The sequence below is a fragment of the Leucoraja erinacea genome, chromosome 31 (assembly GCF_028641065.1).
Source record: "Leucoraja erinacea ecotype New England chromosome 31, Leri_hhj_1, whole genome shotgun sequence".
Lineage (NCBI taxonomy): Eukaryota > Metazoa > Chordata > Chondrichthyes > Rajiformes > Rajidae > Leucoraja > Leucoraja erinaceus.
In genome coordinates this window covers 8,278,855-8,305,429 of record NC_073407.1, presented here as the reverse complement: position 1 = coordinate 8,305,429, position 26,575 = coordinate 8,278,855, and the positions used below count along the sequence as shown (strand labels likewise).

At 41.3% G+C, this 26,575-nt stretch overlaps 1 protein-coding gene across 1 annotated transcript in view; it reads right to left on the bottom strand.

Annotated features, from left to right (window-relative positions):
* psmb7 (proteasome 20S subunit beta 7) overlaps positions 1–26,575 on the bottom strand; it is a 57,785-nt gene that overhangs the window by 16,686 nt on the left and 14,524 nt on the right. Inside the window, exon 6 of the mRNA XM_055659860.1 lies at positions 7,448–7,506. Coding sequence (XP_055515835.1) covers positions 7,448–7,506 — 59 coding nt within the window. The remainder of the gene's footprint in view (positions 1–7,447; positions 7,507–26,575) is intronic.

The following is a 26,575-nucleotide window of genomic DNA, read 5'->3' as shown; positions in this document are numbered from 1 at the left end:
TATTTCTTTCAGGTTAAAGCTATTCCTTGCACTTTGTGTGACGCCTTTGAGCTGCGCAAACCCTGATATACTGCGTCTTTCCTAGACATGGATAAATTATCTGAAACGGTTTACCCAGATATCATAACGTAATAACAGGAAACTGCAGATGATGGTTTACCAAAGGCACAAAATACTGGAGTAACTCAGCGAGTCAGTCCGCATCTCTGGAGAACACGGATTGGTGATGTTTCAGGTTGGGACTCTTCTTCCCAACCCGAAACGTCAACAATCCATGTTCTCCAAAGGCGATGCCTGACCTGCTGAGTTTCTCCAGCATATTGTCTTCCTTTACCCAGATCGCACATTTTTGTCTACCTATATATGGAAGCCCAAATGGGTCACGTGCTACATTAAGAATGGCTGGGCTTGTGGGGATAGTGACTGCTATCTTCAGTAAGGTCCAGACTTCTAAACAAAATGGGAAAGTGTAGCTTTCATCATAGTAAACAGTCTGTATACCAACGATTGGAGTCCATAAGTACCACACCCAATTGAAACGTGCACAAAATTTGTACGCTTAGTGTACACTTAGTGACCTGCCCCTTGATAACCTCGTTGACAGAGACTGGACAAGCAGTACAAAGAAATCCTTTAAGATGCCCAAGTGCAAGTATTTTCCAAAGGTAAAGAAGTCCCTTTTCAGCTTTTGATGGCAGGCATCAGAGAATACTCTTAAACAGAACATATTTGAGTGAAAGTTTTCCTCACTAGTTTGAACACAACAACTGAAAGTCCAAGAGTCTGAAGAAGGGTCTCGATTCAAAATATCACCTCCATGTTCTCCAGAGATGCTGCCTGATCAGCTGAGTGACTCCAGCACTCTGCACCCTTCCGTGTAAACCAGCACCCGCATTTCTTTGTTTCCGCATCAAAATTCATTATTGACCACCAAAAATATGGTACTAAGACCGGAAAGGACCTACATGTAAAAATAGAGTTAAGAATCTAGGAAGACCATTCCTAAACATCTATCAGGCACCTTTGCACATCAGCACAGCTTATGACTAGGAAATTGCAATGACTAAATCACAGGTACAAACTTACTTGTTGCATCAAGCTTGGTAGCTTGCATCAGAAGATTGCAAAAATGCAAAATAAACAAAAAATACTCACCCCTCTGAATAAATAGTGTGCAAACATGGTTAATAACGCAATTAAGGGAATATACTAGTGCCCCCCCAGAATATTGTAGCTTTTCTGAAACAATTAGAGAATGGAGTCTGTTTCAATGTCATTCTGTTCTTCGCATCTCTCTCTCTAAGGAAATGCTGCACCTTCCTATAGTTCTTCTCAAATAACTGCTGTTCTCCATCTATACTCAATCACAGGGAACTGACCAGGAAGCCTTTCGAACCCGCTGAACTGTTTGCTTACAAGAGCTGGGCTGCGTTCAGTGATGCAGCTGGTAAAGCCAGTGCCTCACAGCTCCAGCAGTCCAGTTTAATCCTGACCTTAGGTGTTGTCTGTGTGGAGTTGGCATGTTCTCCATGACCTTGTGGGCATCCACTGGGTCTCCAGTTTCCTCCCACATCCCAAAGACATGCAGGTTGCTAGGTTAATTGGCCGCAGTAAATTGCCTCCAGCAATGAGCAGCAGAATCTGGGAAGCGGTTGATGGCAATGTGGAGAGAATACAATGGGATCGCGGGGGATTACTGTTAATTAATACTGGGTTGTGGACGCTACAGACGGTGAGCCACGAGATCTGCTTCAATGTCTAATGATTCTACAGTCTCTGGTTGGATGAGAATGGCCATTGTATTGATAACTGCCAGGAAATCAGAGATAACAGAACAGAAGACAGCAAGACAGCTATTCCGTTTGCTAGTTCTCTGCAATTCAGGAAAGCATGATATGAAACAAATAGAAGGAAAAGTCATTCAACACCTTTTAGTTTAGTTTACTGTCACATGTGCCAGGGTACAATGAGCATCTTTTGTTGCGTGCTAACCAGCCAGTGGAAAGACAATACATGATTATAATCAAGCCACCCACAGTCTACAGATACATGATAAAGGGAATAACGTGAATAATGATTAGAGCAAGATAAAGTCTAGTAAAGTCCAATTAAAGGTGGTCCAAGTGTCCCCAATGAACTAGATCAGAACCGCTCACTGGTTGTTGGAAGGATGGTTCAGATGCCTGATAACAGCTGGGAAGAAACTGTCCCTGAATCTGAATGAGTGCATTTACACACTTCTATACCTCATGCCTGATGGGAGATGGGAGAAGAGGGAGTGACCGGGGTAGCGCTCGTTCTTGATTGTGCTGGTGGCCTTGCCGAGGCAGTGCAAGATGGAAATGGAGCCTTGAGCCTGTTCCTCTATTCACCAATGTTGTGGCTGAACTTCTACTTTAAGTCTATTTGATCCTAAGTTGATGGACCTGAAGCTAAACAGTAATATCGCACATTGCTGTGCTCAATGATGTTGTGGAGCATAGGAGTGGCTGACTACACAGACAGCTCAGCATCCTTGCCAGCCTCTTAGGGCCTATACACGTAACCACTCAAGTTATGCATAAACATCAATTGGATGGCTGTTAAATAATCGTCATCCATCTCTAAACACTACAGTGAAGAAATAAACTGGGAGATATTGACAGCTCTCCAAATATCATTCCAAGCTCATTGCTGGGGTGTCAGGTGCAGAGCAAGTAGATTGAAGTTATTTTTTTACCGATTTCCGTGGATGAATATGAAACCAATTTGACTTCACAGAATGCACATTAAATGTCATATTTAGTTCCTACTGAACGACAAAATGTTGAAGAAATTTGGTGGCTACACTTTTAAGTATCCACAAAAAAAAAATCTCTAAATGACTCCAACTTTGACTGTGCAACCTACGTGACTGAAGTGGAAAATATAGAAATATGCCAAAACCTGCAACTCATGTGCTCATCAGTGAATAAAGAACCAAGTCACGCAGGGCAGAATAAATTTAGTTCTTGGCATTCATCTGGAATAATCATCTATATTTTTAAATTAAACATATTATATAATACCTTAAATTGGGTTTAAATTAATATTGTTCAACAGAAATGGGAAAACACTGATATTCTCAAGTTAACCATTTATGCAGCAGAAGTAACAACTAGAAAAGGGCATTTAAACAAATGCTCTAGCAAGCCATATATACATTTCACAGTAAGAACACTCACTTTACTTTCCTATGGGAGCAGTAGCCTTGTTTTTAAGAAAATTAGTCTCACTTTACCAACCTCTAAGTCCCCGATCATTTCTCTGGGTTAATAATTTCCAAACAGTCCAACTACTCTGCATTTCACAGATAGCTCTTTGTTCCTATAGGAGTGGAAATTGTTCCAGAGCACTTATGGTCATCCAAATGTATAAACACGATTGTGTTTAGTACTTTTCATAAGCAAACAACCAAGGCCAATGCTGGTCTTCACCCTGAATATGGCAGTGGAGGAAACCTGAACTGCATGAAACTATCTGGAGGACTGAATTCAGTTCCCAGGGAGTGCTGGCCACAAAGATTGATGCTGCTCAGATTGGGCAGAGTAATAATCCAACACAATGAAAAACCAAAGACACATTGCATAAGTGAAGCGTGCATTTTCTCAAAATAATTACCTAGCTTTAACATTTAAAGGTTTTAAAGACAATTGAAGGATGGAACAGAGTCGGTCAGAGAAACTATTTTATCTGGAGGAGAATTCAGAACAGGTCAAACTACAGGATGAGCCTGGCTACTCTGGAAGCACTTTAGTGTATGAAAATCTGGAGTTCTTTCTTAATGAGACAAATTGAGAATGGTTCAAGACTGGGTGTGATAATACACTTGCAATAAACTAACAATAAAATTAAGGGACCTAAGTTCGGTAGCTGGAATTAAGACATGGATCAGGAGTGATCTAGCTGAATGGCATTGGTTGAATTGTCTATTCCTGTTCCATTGTTTCCATCAACCTACTTCCACAGCTCATTCAAATGTCGATGTTCAACACAATTCAAACTTGAAAATACCTTTCATCGCATCTGAAGGACCCCAACCTGAAACATCACATGTTCATTCCCTCTACAAATGCTGCCTGACCCACTGAAGTACTCCAGCACTTTATACTTTACTCAAGATTCCAGCATCTGCAGTCTCCATCATGCAAGCAATTGAGTCTTTAATCTCTTCTCAATGACAAGTTCAGCTGCATTCGGCTCACTTCCCAAGATTTTTATTTTACTTTAATACCCACATCCTTCTTTCCATGTACAATGGAAAATAACATTTCATTACCTAGAATCCCTTTTAGAAGGAATATGCACTATGCTCAGAACTTCACATTCACCTACTTTAAAGTATCAGAAATTTTATTAGTTGCAATGTATCTCCCATTCATAGCATAGTTTGGAGCTCATTTCATCTTTTTAGAGCCAATACTTTGTCCAGATATTTCCCTTTGTCTCCTAATCTAAAATACAGTGTAAAATTGTTTTAAATTTAATTCACATCGAAAAACTTCCATCAACCCACGTAGCAGGAAAGAAAGCACATGCTCTGCTGTGCATGAAGCCAACACAGAGGCTGGTACGTTTATTCAAAGATCAAATTCCCTCCATGCAGATAAATTCAGTCAAGAAGCATATATGTTTAATGAACTGTATACAAAAATGAGCACGTGATTCTTTTTTGCACTTAGAAATATTATAGTACTAATATCTTATTTTTCCCCACAGTGCAAATATGAAGTCCCCAGGTTACCACAGGCCGCCATACTTGAGAATTGTTTGTAACCCAAACTCTTTGTATGTTGGAAATGAACAGAAACAGCATCAATCAGTGAGCGGGTGAGCGTGTCTGCTCACCGCTCCCAGCACTGCTTGGCTTGGAGGAAGATTCAAGAAGGCACGAGTAGAGGGATAGAGAGGGTAGGGTAGTAATGGCCTGTTCCCACCTGGCAGAGGATGCCTGCAGCTGCCAGAAAATTCACCCTCTTTTATCCCTCCCGATCTTCAGAAAGCTCCGCAAGTGGAGCATTTATAAACCAGCAGGACATGTAAATATTTAATTGGCCAACAGGTAAATTACCTGAAGAGAATTATTTTAATATTGAATGTGGCACTTGGTGAACAGTGACACCCTTGCTACAAACAACTTCTTAATTTAGCCGTTGTAGTTCTTTTAAGGTGAACATTTTCTTCAATGCTAGATATAACTTTCACTTAAGGTTTTCTCCCTAAAGCTTTATTACGCACTTTAGACATGAGAGATACAGCTTGGAAACAGGCCCTTCATCCCATCGAGTCTGTGCCGACCAGCGATCACCCTGTACAATATACACTAGGAGCAATTTACTATTTTCATTGACGCCAATTAACCCACAAACCTGTAAGTCTTTGGAGTGTGAGGGGAAACAAGAACACCCGGAGAACATCCAAACTCCATACGGACAGCACCCATAGTCAGGATCAAACCAGGTAAGGCAGCAACTCTACCGCTGTGCCACCCTCAAAGTCCTTTTCAAAATGCCAGATTGTCCAGTGGGAATGGATCATTTCCCTACTACTCGGACCTTCTGAACTTTGGTTATCAGAGAACATTAAAAATAAATTCATGGAAACACGGTTCAGGTATTGGATGGGACACTGTAGAACTCTGTTATTAACATGTCTCTTATTATATGCGTCTAGCTGCTTTAGGAATTCAATGCCAGCATAAATCAATCTTAATTTTTAAAATTGCCGTGCTTGTCTATAAAACCTATTTCTTTGAAAGAAATATTGCTGTCCTCTTCCTAGATGCCTTTAAAGCTCTAGCAGAATGTCCCTTGCAAGAGAGACCAGTGGCTTTCATAATTTTCTTCCTGTGATCTAGCTTGGAGACGGCATACTATTTCTTCTTTAATCCAAAATTGCTGTAAGCAAATTGTGTCCAATATAAAGGAAACAAGTGCAAAACTCGCTCACTGCGTTTCCACATCACCAAAGGACCACTCAGAAGCTCAACATTAATGGAACAATTTCACACATTTATTCCTTTGTAAGGAAAAAAGAACATTTCCTCCAGCCTCACGAGATTTGCTGATTTTATATTGATCTCCTCCAGCTCTGGAATCGGAGTTCAAGTTAAATACCATTACACCCACAACCACATCTGTCAACACTCTAAAGACATAGATGTTTCATCTCGATCTTATCTCCTCCAATGAACATGATCTTTTCATCAAAAGAATCTCAAAAATAACTTGCCGCCTCCAGAAACTTGCCTCCCTCTGTCAATTCTACTCCATTCTTAGTAACGTCAGTCATTGCCTATTGTACTCTGCTGCAGAATTATAATTATAACATCTTATTAAACTGATCTTTAACAAAGCTTTCATTTCTATTAAATTCTTGGGTCTTTACTTTTGAACTCGGCTCTTTTCAGCCATCAAACAAATATTGAAGAACTTGTTGCTGTATCAAATCTAAATGACCCAAACCCATAAAGTGCTAGAGGAATTCCGCAGGCTAGGCAGCATCTGGAGAGGGAACAGATCATAAGACATGGAGAACAATTAAGTCACAGCCCATCAAGTCTGCTCGGCCATTCGATCACAGTTGATCTATATTCCCCTCTCAACCCCCCTCTCCTGCCCTCTACCTGTAATCTTTGACATCCTTACTAATCAAGAATTTATCAATCTCCACTTTAAAAATACCCAATGACGGCCTCCACCAGAGAGTGTGGCAATGAATTCTACAGCTTCACTACTCTCTGGCTAAAGAAACTTCATCACCATTCTGAAAGTACATCCTTTTATTCTGAAGCTGTGCCCTCTGCTCCTAGTATCTCCCACTACGTACTGAAAACATCCTCTCCACATCCACTCTATCTAGGCTTTTCATTATTCAGTCGGTTCAATGAGATCCCCTCTCATTCTTCTAAACCCCAGGAGTTACATGCCCAGAGCCGTCAAATGTATCCTCATTTCATAATCATCCTCCGGATCATTCTCGTAAACCTTCCCTGGAACCTCTTCAACACCAGACCATCTTTCCTCAGACACAGGGCCAAGAACTACCTCCAATATTCAAAATATGGTCCAATCTGTGCCTTATAAAACCTAAGTATTACATCCTTGCTTTAATATTCTAGTCCTCTCGCAAAGAATGCTAACATTGCATTTGCATTCCTTGCAGATCACAGGCTATGGTCAAGACCTTTCAGGATCCATATCCTCCACAGATGCTGCCTGACCGCCGAGTTCCTCCATCACCTAGTGTTTTGATAGATTCCAGCATCTACAGTTCCTAATGTCTCTGAACAACCCAATGCATATTAGACCCAAAACATCCATTCACATCCATTGTACTGAATTCTCTGGAGGGACAATAAGGAACGGAAACAGCAAAAAAATAAATTTACTAGTGTAGCCTGCCAGCTGTTACTTAAACATGCTCTTACCTCCATGTCTGGCTTGTATCGATCTTCAAATACTGCCATTGCTGCCAAAGATCCAGAACCTGTGTACAGATTAAAAGTATTTAAAAAAATCAGGTACTTCCAAAACTCAATGTAAACTTGAAACCATCCAATCACATGACAGCTACATGTAATTATTTGCATAAATACTTCTAAAGTTTATTAACATATGGCTAAATGTGCCATAAACTGACAAAAGCACAATGTACTTCCCTTTAAGTTTAATAATGCAACCTTAAATCTCTGTTGTTACGTAAATTGGGTTTCAAATTTATCATGATCCTTCCATATTTGCCAGTCAGTTGCAGGAGATCTCGAAGTTGTTCTGTGGTGTTAGTTTTGCCCGTCTCACTAAGGAAACCTGAACGGAAACCTCTGGAGACTTTGCGCCCCACCCGTGCGGTTCCCGGAAGTTTTTGTCAGTCTCCCCACCTGCTTCCACTACCTGCAACCTCCGGGAACCGCACTTCACGATGCGGCTTCAGGCTGTAACAGTCCGCGGGCCCGGCATGGGTTCGCCCTGCTCCACGATGAAAAAACTCCACGCTGCGCCCGCAGCTGAAGCTCCGGGCCCGACTACCAGAAAGGCCACATCAATCCATGGTGTTAGGCCGTGAGGGAGGCGACATGGAAAAAGTCGCCTCTCTGTGGAGGAGGCGACCGAAAAGCGGTTCCCACCCTTTACCCCCTCACCACCCTCCACACAAGACACATTAAAACACACATTTGGACATACTAAAAAAAATAATAAAAAGTAGAAATGACAAACATGCTGCTGGCAGGGCAGCCATCTCGCAGCGCCCCCCACTGACGTTTGCAGCACTGTAGGGTTTATTTGTAAACTAGCATATGCGGTCCTTGCTTCCTGAGAAATACTCAATAAACCAGCCACCATTTGTGAAGGCAGAAAGAGTTAATGCTTCAAGGTGTTGGTCTTTTACCACCACTGGAAAGACTGTCTGATATTCTTGAATTCAAATCAGGAATTTCCTTTCAGGAAGGGAAAGCTGAGGGCCTATGAACCCGTCTTCATTGGGGCAATGGTGGTGTAGATGGTGAACAGCACTCTGGGGTTTGCTCATCTCTATGTCCTGGGTCCAGTACATTGACGCGACTGTAAAGAAAATTCATCCATTTCCTGAGGAGTTTGAGGGGATTCAGCATTTCACTCGATACATGTACTGTATATGGTGGAGAGCATACTGACTGGCTGCATAATGGCCTGGTTTGGTAACTCAAACACCTAAGAATGAAGGAGACTGCAAAAAAGCGTTCGGCATTGCCTGGTCCATCATGGATTGTGACCTCCCCAACATTGAAGCAATCGACAGGAAGCGATGCCTCTCGAAGGCAGCTAATGTCAAAGACTCAGACCATTCTGGCCAAGTTCTCATCTTGTTGCTACAATCGAGAAGTCAAGCAGCTCCCGAGAACCATTACCTCCAGGTTTAAGAACAGTCTTTTCGCTATCACCCATCAAGCTCTTGAACCACTTGCAAAACCATAACCCAGAAATGAACTACTGTAGACTTTGGATAAAGTTGCACCACAGAGCCTGGCATACCCTATTATGGTCAAATTGTATAGTATGACTGATAATTTATGATATTATTATATATTTATTTGTTGTGTTATTATGCTAATATAGCCTGCAAAGCCTCAGTAAAGCAGAATGCCATTGTTCCGGTCCCGATGCATATGACATTGAAACACTCTTGGCTCGACAATGTACAAAGCTGCATGATGAAATGCTGCTCTTCAAGTGTACACAGGGCTTTATTGGAACACTGTAAAAAGCCAAAGACGCAGGTCGGAGTTGGGATGCACTGGAGAATTAAAGTGACAGACAACTGCAGGCCACCCTTGCGTCAGATCAACATTGTCCCGTTAAAATGATCACCCAATCCGCATTTGGTTTCACCAATGTAGAGGAAAGCACTGAAAGCAGTCCACTAAAGTGGAACGGGAACAAATGTGCTTTGATCCCTGGATGTTGGAGAGGGAAGTGATGTCTCATGAGAAGGTATAGAATCCTGGAAATCCTTTTGGAAATCTCATTGAGGAGTGGAAGGGAAGACAAATTCCAAAAATGGTTTGAATGTAAAGGCTGATGAGGTGGAAGGTCTGAAAGTTGTCATCAAAATTGGAGAACATAATTGGGAGATCAGAACAAAGTCCTTATAGAAAGCTGGGTTGTATAATATATATCAGTAGCTAACGTATGGAGATTGTCTGTTCTGGTCCATCACACAGACCAGACCTCCCACCACTGACTCCATATACACTGTATGGTGCATTAGATAAAGCAGCCAACATAATCAAAGATAGACACAAAAAGCTGGAAAAACTCAGAGGGACAGGCAGCATCTCTGGAGAGTAGAAATGGGTGATGTTTCAGGTCGAGATCCTTGTTCATACTGGTTAGGGATAAGAGAAATGAGAGATATAGACGGTGATGTGGTGAAACAAAGAACAACGAATGAAAGATATGCAAAACATTAATGATGCTAAAGCAAACAGGCCATTGTTACCTGTTTGTTGGGTGACAATGAGACGCTAGTGCGACTTGGGTGGGGGAGGGAAAGAGAGATACTATTAGAAGAAATGTTAACACCGTATTTAAGGAATGCAGCAATGGCAGAGGGGTTGTCTTTTGATGGGAACTATCGAATCCTTTGCTAGATTCTGAGTGTTGTAGTAGATATATGGAATATAAAAAATACAGCACAGGAACAGACCCTTCTGCCCACAATGTCTGTGCCGAATATGATGCAAAGAGAAACTAATGTTAACTGCCTGTATGTGATTTTTATCCCCCCCCATTCTCTACATGTCCACGCACCTATCTAAAAGGCACCAGAAAACATGAATGAGATGATGTGTTGTTCTTGGGGCTTACATTGAGCTTCAATGGGATAATATGTGGCCAAAAGCAGAGACAAGAGCGAACAGAGTAAACTGAGTTCCTATCAGCTAACTGGATATATTGTAAAATGTCCCATGGTATCCTTTGAAATTGGACAATACTTCTTCATTGTTCATGCGCAAATACACCGATCACTCATCTCATTTGTAGTTTTTGTTAGCATGCAATTTGCCAGGTAACAAAAATTACTCTTCAAAAATAATTCACTCACTGTGAAGATCTAGAACATCTCAAGGACAAAGTAATACACAAAAGCAACACCTTTACTGCTGTGATTCGAGTTTCTACTTCATCTTATAAAGCATCCCATTCATCAACAAACACACATCGCCACTCACTGAAATTCTGTTTATTTCTTAAAACCGGTGTCATGGAACACAGAACAGTGCAGCACAGGGACAGGCTCTTCAGCCCAAAATAGCCATGCTGAGCTTTAATCACCACTGCTTGCATGTGATCAATATCCATTCATTTTTATATTCCTATCTAAAAGCCTCTTAAATGCCATTATCATATCTGCCTCCATCACCACCCTGGCAGCAAAGCTAGACACCCACCACACTGTGTAGAAATACCTGCCCACTCTTCTTCGTAAAACCTTCACCCTCTCACCATAAAGTTATGCCCTCCAGTATTTGACATTTCTACTCTTGGGAAAAAGATTATGACTGTCCACTCTATACCTCTCATAATATTATATACTTCTATCAGATCTTTCCTCAGCCTCCAATGGCTCAGAGAAAACAATCCAAGTTTGTTCAACTGCTCCTTCGAACTAATACCCCTAAATCCAGGCAGCATTCTGGTAAACCTCTTCTGCACCCTCTTCAAAGCCTCCACATCCTTCCTGTAATAGGGCAACCAGAACTGCACATCATACTCCAAATATTGTTTGACCAAAGTTTTATAAAGCTGCAACATGACTCTTATACTCAATGCTCCGACCGATGAATGCAAACATATCATACGCTTTCTTTACCACTCTATTTATTTGCATTGCTACTTTCAGGGAGTAACGGACTTGGACTCCAAGATCAATGTATCAATGCCGTTAAGGGTCCTGCCATTAATTGCATATTTTCCCCTTGTATTTGACCTCCCAAAGTGCAACAACACTACACACTCACCCAGATTACAATCCATCTGCCATTTCTCCACCTATATCTGTAACTGAGACATAGTCTGCTGCATCTTTTGACGCCCCTTTTTACTGATTGCAACTCCACCAATTTTAGTTCTGACAACCGTACCGTATAATAGTCATAAAAGCACCAGAGAGGTGACCATGAATATGATTTAAGTCATTGTCAAAGTTAGACATTTAGTTTTGAAAGACGGTTTTGGATACAGTGCGAACAAGCTACCCAATGAAGAAGTTATACCCTGCTTCATCCATCCATTCTATCTTTTCTATGTAGCTTCTTACGCTGAGGCAGTATTTAATTAGCCCATCTTTATTTGTTATTGAGAAGGTAGTGGTCAGCTGCCTTCTTGAATTGCTGCATGTCTATGAGGTATGGGTTTTCCCCCACCTCCACTGCTAGGGAGAGTTCAAGGATTTTGGCACAGCGATGGTGAAGGGACAGTGATATATTTCCGAATCAGAATGGTGTGTGGCTTGGAGGCCAAACTCCAGGTGATGGTGTCCACAAGCTTTTGCTGCCCTTGTCCACGTAGATGGTATAGATGGTGGGTTTGGAGGCGAGCTACTCTCTGCAGGATTCCCAGCCTCTGATCTGCTCTTGTAGCTATGTTGTATGTATGCCGGTCTCCTCTCCATCCACAAGTCCAACCTCCGCAGTTTTGGGGACAGAGCCTTCTCCAGGGCAGCTCCCAGGCTCTGGAACTCCCTCCCCCAACTGATCCGCAATTCCGTGTCCCTCACCATCTTCCAGTCCAGCCTCAAGACCCATCTCTTCACCTCTGCCTATCCTTAGCTCCACGTCCCCCTCCCTTTTCATCTGTGCATTAATTGCCTCATATTGTGTTTTGAATTGTATTCTGTCTTTAATTTGTGTACTAGTCATGTCTCTACTATTTATTTCATTCCCCTTACATGTTTTTCCTCTACCTGCTAAATTTTTGTAAGGTGTCCTTGAGACTCTTGAAAGGCGCCCATAAATAAAATGTATTATTATTGTTATTATATATGGTTACTGCAAGTTAGCTTCTGGTCAATGGCAATGACATTGATCTATTTTACCACAATTTCTTTCACCGACCTCCATCAATGGTAGCAATTTTCACAGGTGAAATCATAAACCTCTGTCAGATTAGGGTGGGTTGGCACAGATGCATGAGAAATCATTATTTTCTAGGTTTACAAAGTAATTGTAAAATTTAAAAATGGTAAACAAACTTGTTTTTACGCCAACTTGAAAAGGTCAATGCACATCGAAGGAATGGGAATGTGATGCTCTCTGCTGTGATCTTCCCACTGCTGCCCCCACCCCAAACAGACACTGTATAACAGCTTCTATATTGGGTATTAAAAGCAATTCAGCATCATTTTGAAAATGAGAAATGTTAACAATTTGTGCCACACAGCGCAAAGCATGGGGCTTTAAAACACATCATCCCATCTGCTATATAGTTACTAACTGGTTTAGAAACTTCTATTTCTGCTGAAAAATGCATTTGGTGCCTATTTTTCAATCCAATTAAAATAACTTTTTGGCATTTATTACTGTTTTAAGTAACTCTGGATACTACTTCTCATTTACTAGGCCTGTACAAGGAACAGTATTTCCCATTTAAAGTGATTTGTGAACACTAGTCGACCTCCACAATGGATTTGAATTGAAAAGAGGTAGCGATTAAAGGCTTTTGAATGAGATGTCCTGCTGACTTTATCAATTCTGGTGAATATGTAATGGTGTAATACAACCTGACAGTTATGGTGTAGGGAGGAAAAAAATACTGACTTTCTCATCAGCAACATTTAAGCAGTCTGATTATAGATCAAATACAAAGCCTAGAAGCAGTAAATTTACAACAAATAAATTGATCAGTGTGCTGAATAGTCATATTCAATCTGACAAGAGAACACTGGGATAAAATATCACTAAATTCAGAACGATTAGAGTAAAGCAATTTTCTGGAACAAAATATATTGCTTAAAGGTGTCGGGAAGCAAAATCCTACATAATAAGCAATGACTGCTTGTTGGAGATTTAAAGTGTATATTGAAATAGACTCATTTTCAGGGTTCTGGAAGAGTAAAAGCAGAGGGTTTTCAGCCGGGCTCACCTGATCAAATACTTGCCCAATTGAACAAAGTGTTGAATCAAGCTCTTAGGGGCGACCGCGCCTTTGCGGTTGCAGCTCCTAGACTGTGGAACAGCATCCCCCTTCCCATCAGAACTGCCCCCTCCATCGACTCCTTTAAGTCAAGACTAAAAACTTATCTATACTCCCAAGCCTTTCCTGACGTCTACTGAGCGAGGGCTATATGTATATATGTATGTAGTTTGTTTGTTTATATTATTCTTATAACAAATGTAAAGCACTTTGGCCAACGAGAGTTGTTTTTCTAAATGTGCTATACAAATAAATGTGACGACTTGACTTGACTTTATGAACCAGAGTACATGTTCCATGCTTACAATACCATGCCATGTTGAGGGAACAGATTCATTACCATTTTCGGTTTGAAAGCCAAATACCCACACGGCCAAATAAGCAAAAAAGCTCTACATATTAATTCAGTGGCAACTAATGGGATTGGTGTGTTGCGGCCAAAAAGTTCAGCAACATCGACAAATGATTGGAAAGTGTGCAGAGAAGATTTACGAGGATGTTGCCAGAACTCAAGGACCTGGGCTATAGGGAGAGATTGGGCAGGCTAGGACTTTATTCCTTGATGCGCAGGAGGCAGGGAGGTGATCTTACAGAGGTGTATAAAATTTTGAGAGGAATAGATAGCGTTAATGCAGAGTGTTTCTTTGCAGGAAAGGGGAAATCAAGATCCAGAAATGATACGTTTAAGGTGAGAGGGGCAAGATTTAATAGGAGCCTGAGAGCCCCAGTGGTGGGGCATATGCTGCAAGTTGCCGGAGCACTTAGACCGCTACATGGAAGGGAAAGGTTTAGAGGGATATGGGTCAAATGCAAATAGCTGAGATGACCATCTTGGTCGGCATGGATAAATTGGGACAAGGGGCCTGTTTCTGTGCGACTCTCTATGAGTCTATGATTATAGAGCAACATTATCTTTGTGAGATCTTGTGGTGTCATAAGTGAAAGCACCTCAACACATTCTGAAAATACTCTAAGGAAACAATACAATGGAGGGAAATGTCACCCCTCTTTCCCCTTCCATCCATTTTGCTCCTGCTGGATTTACATTTTATTCCACTTCTGTTTTGTCTCCTTTTCATCTCTAACCTTTGTCACCCATTCAAGCCCCTTCTAACCTATCTTTGTCACCCAATCAAGCCCCTTCACCTCTATCCATCGCCGTCCCAACCTCTTTCCCAGCTTTGTTCCCCCTACCACAATCAGACTGCAGAAGGATTCTGATCCACAACATCATTATCCTTTCCCTCCACAGATGCTGCCTGATCTGCTGAGTTACTCCAGCACTTTGCGTTTTGCTACGGAAACAGAAGGTGACTATGCTTAACACCCAGTATATGGGCTGCCTAGAAATGGAATGAAACTGCGTAAGGAAACTCAGATTTTCATTTAAAAGAAACACAATTCCTAATTACAAGTGAAATGACAGAGTTCAAACAATGAAAGTCTGTCCCCATGATCCTTACCATGGCTAAATTGTGAGCTGTACGGCTTCAAAGCCCACACACATGGCACATGGTTAAAAAAAATACACCAGGCACACTGAAGTTTGTTTTCATCTTTCTCCTTAACCTCCAGAGTCCACATGATTCATCCAAACCCAATCAATTTGGTACAACCTGAAATAGGTATATACTTTTCTCTAGGAGTATTTAGGACGAATGCAAAACAGCTAAATGAAAACTGTCTCTGAGGCAACACTTCAGAATACAACCAACAATTTGACACCAGTTATTACTATCATCATGGTGTTTCCATTTTTTTTAAATTGGCAATGATATCAACCATTTGGACAATCAAGAATTGGCCGACTTTCATAGCGATCCCATTCCCTCACATATTTTCCAGTAACTTAGTACCTTTCAGATACCCATCAACTTCACCCTGATTCTCTGACTATCCCATTTATACTGGGGCAATATAAACCACCCAAATAAACTACCAACCAACACATCTTTAGGCTAATAGGGGAAGACAGGTCATGGGGGAAATTCCACGCGGCCACAGGACGTATAAGCAATGTACAGACAGACAGTTGTAGAGGTCAGGATTAAAACCAGGTCACTGGATCTGTGAGGCAATTGGCCTAACTGTCGATCCACTGTATTGCCCATGGAGTCTTAACAATAAAGAGCGGGCATTCTGAATACCAACATTTCTGAAATTCGGTTTTATTTTGATATTAAACTTGTTCATTCAATCCTTTAAGGTTCAAAGATTTGCTCATTACTATAATGAGCTAAGTTCTCAGTTTGATTTGACATAAATCCACAATAGATAGTGGGATTACAACTACAATTTGATTGTGATTTATTGAGATAAATACTAAAGAGCCTCACAAATGAGAATAGTATCCTTTTTAAACACATCCTGGATTATTTATGGGCATCTATTTTGAGGTAAGAATTAACAATTGTTAACTTTCGGATAAGTTCCTGTCCTGGCTGTTCACCTCTTCCCCCCAAATAAGACTAGCTTGAATATAAATAATGTCAGATGAAGAAAGCTGAGACCTTGTATACCAAATTATAAAACTATGTGTCACAGTAGTAGAATCACCGCCATAAGGACCTGTCCAACTTGGGCGTTATTTGCGCGTCATTTATGCAACATCATTTACGGGTCACAACGGAATTTATGTGCGCATGGCGCGTGGTGAGACGTGGGCAGTGACGCGCGGTGCCCCAGGATTTTGGGATTATCAAAATCCTCGCGTGCCACCTGCTTGACGTGCAAAAGATGTCCAAGTGGGACAGGCCCTCTACAGCCCCAGGTTCGATCCTGACTCCTGATGCTGTCTGTGTAGAGTTTGTACATTATCCCTGTGACCACATGGGTTTTCCGGTTTCCTCTCCCATTCCAAAGATGTGCGGGTTTGTAGGTTAATTGGCCTCTGTAAATTGTCCCTAATGTGCAGGATTGTACTAGTGTACAGGCAATTGCTGGACGGTGCAGTTTCAGTGGGCCCAATGGCCTGTTTCCACGCTGTACCTCTAAAATTAAAAAATAAACTAAAAACAAATCCACTTTGCCAATTGATGTATTCAGGGAGTGATTTGGTGGTAGCAAAGATTATACAATTTTGACCATTTAGTACCAAGTATATATAACACCACCTTCTATTTAACAGGCGTTTTTAGAAAATAGGCTGCACCTTGAGATTGGTATTGCTTCACCGCAAAGATGTCGCAAAGCCTTTAAAGTCTAAAAATCCACAAACTAATAATTTATTGCGACATCATTTCAGTCTATCACAGACATTCCCTTTGTTCCACCCATTGCCCACCCCCACCTTCTCTGCTAACTACACTAACTAGTTTTATTTATTTTACATTCCTAAACTGTTAACTCTTTCCACTGATGCTGCCTGACCTGCCGAGTTTTTCCAGCAATTTACGTCTTTATTCCAGATTTACACCGCAATCATTTTTTCCGTTTTCCCCATGAATTTGATTTTTACCTCTGAACCTAGCTTCATCTTTTCCCTTGGTGTTCCTTATTTTACACACTTTGCATGGATTGTAATTTTGCTTTACTACTGCCCACTATCAATCCTAAACCCACAGGCACCTTCTCCACTTCACCTCTCTTTAAGCTTCCTGCTTTTTTTGGTTCAGGGGAAAATTCCTTTCAAACCTACAGCATTGCAGCTTTTAAATTAGTCACCAGCCACTGCATAGCAATGTCATGCGGTAGCACTCCCTCTAATGCCCCTGCCATTACTGTTTCCAGTCGTCCATTCAATGGCCTAGCCCATTCCCCATCTCAGGATAGAAAACGCAAGGCACAAATCCGCCATCAACCACTCCACAAGCAACAAATGCAATGCTCTGGGGGCAACGGACGCGTTGCGGCCCACGGGAACACAAAAAACATTTCACAGTTCCACATTCTTACTTTTTATATTAATACAATTGTACTGAATTTTAGCCTGTGCCAACAGCTAAGTTGCAGTTAGAGGATAGCACTCCTATTTTCCGCCATTGTAAAACTACACTTTGATGGACACAAGGCTAGTTTTGTAAAACATGGCAGCCCAGGAGATTTTCAGTGTGATATAGACAAAGTGAAGATACATTAACTGTAAAGAGTAGTACAATGTTTATATTAAAATGGAAAAGCTGACACCTGATCATTGACACAAATTCTGCTGCAAGGCAACATTCTGAAGTCTGACCTTTAAGAGCCACTGCATTTTGAATATATAAGACATTTAGCTTTTTAATATGTACATGCTACCATCATAAGTAGACTTTACAAGATGACTTGAAGAAGAATTTCTACTTTTTCTATATACCTGCAAGTTCATGTATTAAATTTAAACACTAACAGAAGGTCCTGAGGTTATACGAGCCTTGCTGTTTGAGGCGCTGTCACCTTTTCAAGAACATTATAATTAGTTCCTTTAAACAGGATTTCTCATTTTTCCTAAATGCCTTTTGTGGCATTCTCCTAACCCTGCTGTTATGTTACACAGCAGTCCATTTTAAGTACCCAAGGCCCCATTTGCCACTTCAGCCTGTTCCTTATTCTGAAGCCTGCCACAGAACAGGATTCGTGCAGTGGCGAAAGTACAACATTTAGGACCTTCTCATTCATCAGTGTCAGAATAGCGTGACAGAGTGCTTATTCACACTTACTCATTGTTATTCAATTTGCTGCTTGTTCTGTGTAAAAATTTGGTGCACTCCACAGCCCCATCAATTGTGATCATTTTTCACCCTGGTTCCTGGTTGAGAGGCCTAGTCTCTTGGTGGTAATGCTGGCTCCACAGGCCGACATTGCCAATGTACAAAAAGCTGATTTATGAATATGAAACAACTTCAGTGTCAGGGGAGCAAGTTTATTCACAAGAGATTGAAGAAGATCTCCTCTTGCCTTCCTATAGCTGAACTGCTGATCGCCTGCAATACTCTAATTTTATGCAAACGCTCCACACTTCATTACAAGTGTCTGCCAAGAGCATCCCTGGACAAGCAGAGCAATCAAACTATCTTGCACAGCTTGCTGAAAACCAAATTTGTCTTTTGTCAGCACAAATCGTTTAATTTGATGATTTCAGTCCTGAGCAAGCAAAGCATTTTTAATCTTTTGAATGGCTAGGGTCGCAGTTTGTAATGTAGCTATTTTTTCCCCCCACAGCAAACAAGAATGGAACAATATTTAATCCTACAGATAGATCAGGGAAAAGAAAAAGGTATCTTCATAGAACCAGACGGATAAAAATGGAAGTAAATCCAACTTTCTTTAGTATCGATTCCCATTAAAATGCTTTTCAATATCCACTTACCAGAACTATGAGAATGGAGTGTTTTTCATTTAAGTAACATACACACAATCATCCATACATAAAAGCAGCAGCGAACACCAAGGCTGACAGACCATCTTGAAGATTCTAATATCTATTTCTAAACTGCATTGAGGGTAAGAGTTTATAATTCACGATGGTTCTTTTCTCTTCCAACTTTGAAGATAGCTATTTATTCTTATACAATTCTCAATTCCAACTTTATAGAGAGAAAACAAAATTGTTATTTTACATCATGAAATAGCCCATTTTTGCAGGTTTGCAGTTTTAAAATGGCACATGAAGATCACAATTCCCTCTACCACATTGCAGAATTGTATACTTTCAATGAACAGCTTTTATGCAAGATTTTTATGCAGCATTAATAAAGCTAGAATTGAGGCAAGGACTGCTGTAGTATTGTTTAAAACTGTTGTTTCATGCATGTTACTAGATACATTCTGGTCAGATGGTCAAGAAAGGAAATTTTTCACTGAGATGTTTAATGTTAAGACACTGCTGCAGAAATAAATAAAGTGAACATTAAGCCAAAGGAGCAATTATAAGTGGCGACAAAAGCTTGTTCAAAAAGGTGCAATATTTTATAATGGTATTGATGCGTCCACGGGGAGAGCATGGGGGGGGGGGGGAAATAGATTATACAAAATAGCTTACCTATAGCAAAGGTTTATGGAAGTGAAATGTATGGAGGGAATTACATACATTTGTTCTAGAGTGATCTTGTTAAATTATTCTAGACATTACATTTAATCCTCCTGTAAAGTTCAAATTGTCCTTGCTATATCAGCCATTCAATACAAACAAATACAATGTAATTGCTAAAATTATTGAACTAAAACCAAAAAGTTTAAACATGAGGGTGGAAAGTAGCTGGCTATATGCATGGATTTATTTTTAAAAGTCACTATTAGCACCATAGAATACTAATTCTCCCCAATGCTAATTCAATCCAACCAACCGTTTCTCCAAAAATGATCACAAATGGTCAAAATTGGGTCTACATTCAATGACAAAATAAAATGTAAAAAATATTTCCTCTAACCCCACAAAACAAATTTTCATTGGATTCAAACTCTACCAATGTCTAAAAAATAAAATGATAAATTCCTTGAAATGTGAGTGTAATTAATTTGATAAATATGCAATTGATATCCAGAAAATTTCAGACGAGTGATAGGTTAAAAATTAAACTGCTAATTTTTTGACATCAATTTGTTATAAATCTATTGTCAATATTTAAGGATGAAAATGTTAGGAATTTCACAATTTTAAATTAAGTGAACTGGATATTGCCAAAGTAGTACATCTGGAGGTTAAACTGCCCCAATCTCCCTGCAGTTGCAAATTGGGGGGAAAAAAATCAAAATGAAGGACTGGATTCAGTAATCATTGGTTTTTAAGTTTGAAAATGTTGTTTTCTCCAGCTTTTTCACAGACAATATCACCTCTAACGTAAAAGATCCTAGGTAAAAATCAACAGTGGCTTAAGTAGAAAAGTTCCTGGGATGTACTTGAAGGTCTACTTTACATGCAAGAATGCTCTTCCCATATGATGCAGTTTATTTTCCCAAACTATTTTCAAACAATAAAAGCAGTTTAAAAGTCAAGCATGATTAGTTTCAATATATAATAGGTGCAGGAGTGGGCCATTCGGCCCTTCAAGCCAGCACCGCCATTCATTGTGATCATGGCTGCTCATCCACAATCGGTACCCCACTCTTGCCTTCTCCCCATATCCCCTGACTCCGCTATCTTTAAGAGCCCTATCTAACTCTCTCTTGAAAGTATCCAGAGAACCAGCCTCCACCGCCCTCTGAGGCAGAGAATTCCCAACTCTCTGTGTGAAAAAGTGTTTCCTCATCTCTGTTCGAAATGGCTTACCCCTTATTCAAGTAGCAGATTTTGCAGCAACTCAAACTCCCCATCCCATATTGACCTGTCTGTCCTGAGCATCCTCCATTGCCAGAGTGAGGCCACATGCTAACTGGGAGAAGACGACCTTTTATTCTACTTGGGTTAGCTTCCAACCCGGTGGCATGAATATTAAATTTTCCAATTTTTGGTAACCTCTAACAACTCCCCCTCCTCCACTTTCTCCCTCACACCCCTCTTTTCTCCCCCACATCCATACCTCCCCTATGCCCAACCTGCATTCACACCTATTTCTTCCTTTCCCCTCCATCTTCATTCCGTCCTCTGGCTTCGCAATTTGCAAGTCAAGACTTTTGTCTTACATATTTTCTTTCATCTCTGGCCATTGTCCAAACATCTTCCAATTAACTCCCCTCGTCTGTGTTTACCTATTACTTCTTCAGAAGGTTTTCGGCCCGAAACGTTGCCAATTTCCTTCGCTCCATAGATGCTGCTGCACCCGCTGAGTTTCTCCAGCTTTTTTGTGTACCTTTTAACTATTACTTCGTCCTGCCCCCCTCTCTTGAAGGTTTCTTCACCCCTCACAATCAGTCTGAAGAAGGGTCCCGATCTGTTATCTATCAATCTTCTCCAGATCCGAGGAGTTACTCTAGCACTCTGTGTCTTTAAAAAAAGACCTACTTTCCAGCGGCAGCCAACTTGTGGACTGAATTCATGCTAAGTAAACCGGAGCTAGAGAATGACCAGTCCTGCTCTGTCCACAGCTACCCAACTTCCCAGCAGGTCTAAGCAATGAATTGTGTTAGTTGCTTCTCACGATTCCTGAAAATTACCAAACTAAAAGAGGGCAGCATTGTCCCGTGTACACAATGTATACGTTGTACAAAGAACAACAATTTTAACAGTGCAGCACTACTTCAGTGAAGGGACGTGTTAGTCTCAGCTTTTTAATTGTTTAATTTAGAGATACAGCATGGAACCAGGCCTTTCGGCCCACCAAGTCCATACTATTAATCCGTACACACTAGTTCCATGGTATTCCACTTTCGACAGGCTAAGGGGCAATTTCCAGAGGCTAATTAACCTACAAACTAAGCGTCTTTGGAATGTGGGAGGAAACTGGAGCCCCAGGATGTGGGATCTGCATCTACAACATGCCCTCTTGCTGAAACAATAGGGCACATCTTGGCATCTTTACAGCAGCAAATAAATTGTCCACCTGTGATTCTGTTTTTTCTCTCAAAGGCACAGAAGATGAACGTTTTAAAATATGAGAGAAGCTGTAATCGCAGAACCCCCTCCTTGCCGTGGCCAACTCCATGTAACTGCATCTACAATCCATGCAAACTTGCTGGTGTTATTTCAGAACAAGCTTTTCTGCATAATATTTACAAAGGTGCAGGTGTCATGGAAAGTAATGTATAATTCATATTGGGTTCCAACTGACTCCAGCAAACAGCAGAACATGATGCTTCAAAATCAGCTCCAATCCCTATTTTGGCTTAATGCAACACTCTGCATTTGCAGAGCTCTGCCGAAGCGAGTTTCATTTACCTACTGGACACTTCCAAACTGAAAAATGGACTGGAATGCAAACAATGTCACCAAAACATCAATAAATTGAAAATATGTTGCCTGGAAGCAAAGTTTTGAACAGATGCGCATACCAGAGATTTCTTCAAGCCAATCCAATCAAATTTACATTTGGATGATACAAGTGGCATCAATTACTTAAAAGCAAAATGGATGAGTATTACCAATTACTAACCGGCAGCAAGAATCCATATGGAAAAAGATTGGATTTTAATGGTTAAAAACATGGAAATAAATGAATGCGAAAGGATGATACAATGCCATGTTCAGAAATTTTAATTTAGTTTTAGTTTAGAGGAACAATTTACAATTTCTACTGAACCCTAATACCCTACAAACCTGTGTAAGAAAGAACTGTAGATGCTGGTTCAAACCAAAGATAGACACAAAAAGCTGGAGTAACTCAGCAGGACTGGCAGCATCTCTGGAGAGACGGATTGGGTTGCGTCTCGGGTCGAGACCCTTCTTCAGACTGGTGTAGGTTTGTCTAACCTACAAACCTGTACGGCTTTGGAGTGTGGGAGGAAACTGGAGCACCCGGGGAAAACCCACGCGGTGATTGGGAGAAGGTACAAACTCCGTACAGGCATCACCCGGGTCTCTGGCGCTCTGGCGCTGTAAAGTGGCAGCTCTTCCTCAGTGCCGGCCAATTTGTGAAGAGAATTTTAAAACAAGTTTTCATTGTACAAAGGATATGTAGCTCTCCCTGCCGATGAAGCTGGATTTGGTTGCAAGTTAAGGATTTTTTATGAGCAAAAAAAATACAACTCAAAAACAACCCCACAGGCGCAAGAGGAACCCTGGTACTGTTTGACAGTTTTCTTTTTACGGAAGCTCTCATGAGACTAACAATGAAAGGATCAAAAGACAAGTAATGTTATACACCGGGCACAAGAAATCAAGCTGTTTGAGAATTTACAATCTTTTCAGAAAAACATCAAGATAACTCCCTCTTTACTCCCTTCCTGCTCAACATGGGCCAACCCCACTTAAAGAGCAAATAAAATGGGTTTTAAAAAGTGGGGGTCAGTCAACAATAGACTGCACAAAGCATTTGACAGCATTCTCATTGATCAAATCTGACCTATTTAAAATGTACTGTACAGCACACTTGAACAAAATTCTGCGCATGCATCTTAAATGAAAGTACCTCAAAATCCATAGACAATGCACCCCAAGAAACAGCTAAAATCTCTGTAGCAAATTGCACACCAATGAGTTGTACATGCAACTTCCAAAACAATTACATGCTTCAGGTTTTTAGGAAGCCTCTTGACGGACCATGTTTCAGTTCAATTTTAATGCAACTGCACCACCTACTGGTTTACAAAGCATTCAGCCGCTATCTGAGATGCACTTCAAAAATGCAAATCGCACGCTTAGCAAAGCAGAAATAATTTATTCCAGCTTGTACTACCCTGCTGCTTATACCGTTTTATTTACGAACATAGACTGGGGATATACAGTTAGAATTTGTACATTTTTATAAGCAATGGTTGTAGGCAACCATAAGGGGACTGTAAAATACACAACAGTGGAGGATATAAATAAATCATGCTACATAAGCCTCAACTTCCTTCAATATTAAAAACACCAAATGCGCTACACTCCAAATTTATGTGCGCTGTTAAAAGAGTTTGTTCTTGCATTTGCAGAATATAGTTTTGTGAAGAACCAGACTGCACAGGCATACAGCAGCAGTCCGATCAGTCAGTGAGTGGATGGTGCAAGCCAAACAGGACAAGCTAACGTGCAGGAAAGAACTGCAGATGCTATTTTAAATCCAAGATAGACACAAAATGCTGGAGTAACTCAGCGGGACAGGCAGCATCTCTGGAAAGAAGGAATGGGTGATGTTTCGCTTACTGTTTGCAGAATAATTTTTTTGGAATAAGACTAACCACAAAATTACAGGAACACCAGAACATCTTTGCAAAAGAGATGCCAAACCTCAGGGCTGCTCAGTACCACAGCTTGTAGAGCCGCTGCCTCACAGCGCCAGAGACCAGGGTTCAAATCTGACCTCTGGTATTACAAGCGTTGAGTTTGCACATTCTCCCTGTGACCATGTGGGCTTCCTCCAGATTCTCCAATTTCCTCTCACATTCAAAACACAGGGTTTGCCGATCAAATGGCCTCTCTAAATTGCCCCTGGTGTGTAGAATCTTGGGAGAATTGATGACAATATGGAGTGAGTAAAGGATTAGATTAGTGTAGGATTAGAGTAAATGGATGGTTGGTGATCAATGCCAACCCGGTGAGCCAATGGGCCTGTTTTCGTACTGTATCTCTCTATGACTTATTGAAAATATGACAACAGCGTTGTACACATCAGTATTTATTGAGGTCAATTAACCTGCAAACAAGCATGTCTGTGGGATGTGGGCGGAAACCAAAGCACCCAATTGAAACCGACATTGTCAAAGGGGAAATGTGCAATCACCAGACACGGTCAGGATCAAACCCGGGTGCTGTGAGGCTGCTGCTGCTCTGCCAGCTGCGCCGCTGCATCGCCCTAGACGCAGGGAACATTCCAAAAGAGATTGCCGGGGAAGAAAGAGCCTGGGAATAGGCAAAGCAGAGATACTTCAGCTATCAGATTTGGAGTATGAATTAAGTCAGAAGGAAATAGGAGGTAGAAAGGCATGGGAGAAAAATACCAAATTCAGATGGATCTGGGATAGGCTAGGAGACATAGAAAGACAGGGGGTGAAAGTAACTTGCATGAGTGCAGGAAACCCTGCAAGGAGAGGAATACAATGAAGCTTCAGAAGGGCTCTGAAATGATGAAATGAACACGGAGGGATGGAGAGCAAGCAGAGGTTGTCAAGGACACGTGATGGCTGAAGGATCTAGGTTCTGAATTCATAGTTAGCAAATGAAAAGAACGAACATGAGTTTAGAGCAGGGGTCGGCAACCTACGGCGCCCGGGCCGAATGTGGCCCGTAACCCGAAATCATCCCGCCCACCACCATATATTTTTTTCCCATATTCATCTGGCCCGCAGACGTCCGTCATCTCCGATACCTCCCGGGCCCCAAGGCCGCGGCATGGTGACGCAAGGAGGCCTGCGCTGTCGGCCGCAATGGTGGAGCCACCGAGAGCCAAACGCCGCCGATTGCCAACAGAAACGTCACCCATTCCTTCTCTCCAGAGTCGCTGCCTGTGCTGCTGAGTTACTCCAGCAATTGGTGTTTATTCACAAGTACTCTTTGTATCTCTGTGGAATATAGACCCCGTGGAGGCATGTATGGAATTATATAATTAGATGGACTGATGGTGGGATGGGAGAGGTGGAGTGTCTGCCGTCCATATGCTTTCTGTAAGAGCAGTCGATTTACTGCCATTGTTTATGTATCTCCCGTAACCCGTTTCAATTCAGATGCTTACCAAAACATAAATTATACATAAAATGTACAAGACAGTGAAAAGAAATATACTGCGCAATGAAATCAAAACATTAGATCAAACAGCCCAAACTCTTGTGCAAGCTGTACCACCTTAATCCCTATGCCCACGTTGATTTTGAACCGAATCTCCTGTTCGCTCCTCCTAAAAGACATTTTCCAGCATTCCAACCAGAGTTCCAGGTCGCAGGGCTGTTCTAAGAAATAGACACAAAATGCTGGAGTAACTCAGCGGGGCAAGCAGCATCCCCGGAGAGAAGGAATAGGTGATGTTTCGGATTGAGACCTTTCTTCAGACCGAAGAAGGGGCTAGCTCCGAAACATCTCCCATTCCTTCTCTCCAGAGATGGAGCCTGTGATGTCTTTGTAATGTAATATGCGTAACATACATTTATTGTGTAATCTAAAATATATTGGAAACTCGTGCCTGAGCCTCGTCAAGTGACCCTCAAGATAAAAAGCAGTGATTGCAGAATAAACGGGCTCTTTAACTCTAACTCAGTGGTGGACGTGTCCTCTTGTGCTAGTCACAACAGAGCCTTGCCTCCGACAGAAACCTTTACAGAGCCTGTCCCGCTGAGTTACTCCAGCAATTTGCGTCTACCTTCGACGTAAACCAGCATCTGCAGTTCTTTTCTACATTGTTCTAGTAAATCTTGTCTGTGCTCTCTGCGCTGTATGGTGCAGTGCCCAATATCCCAGCCTT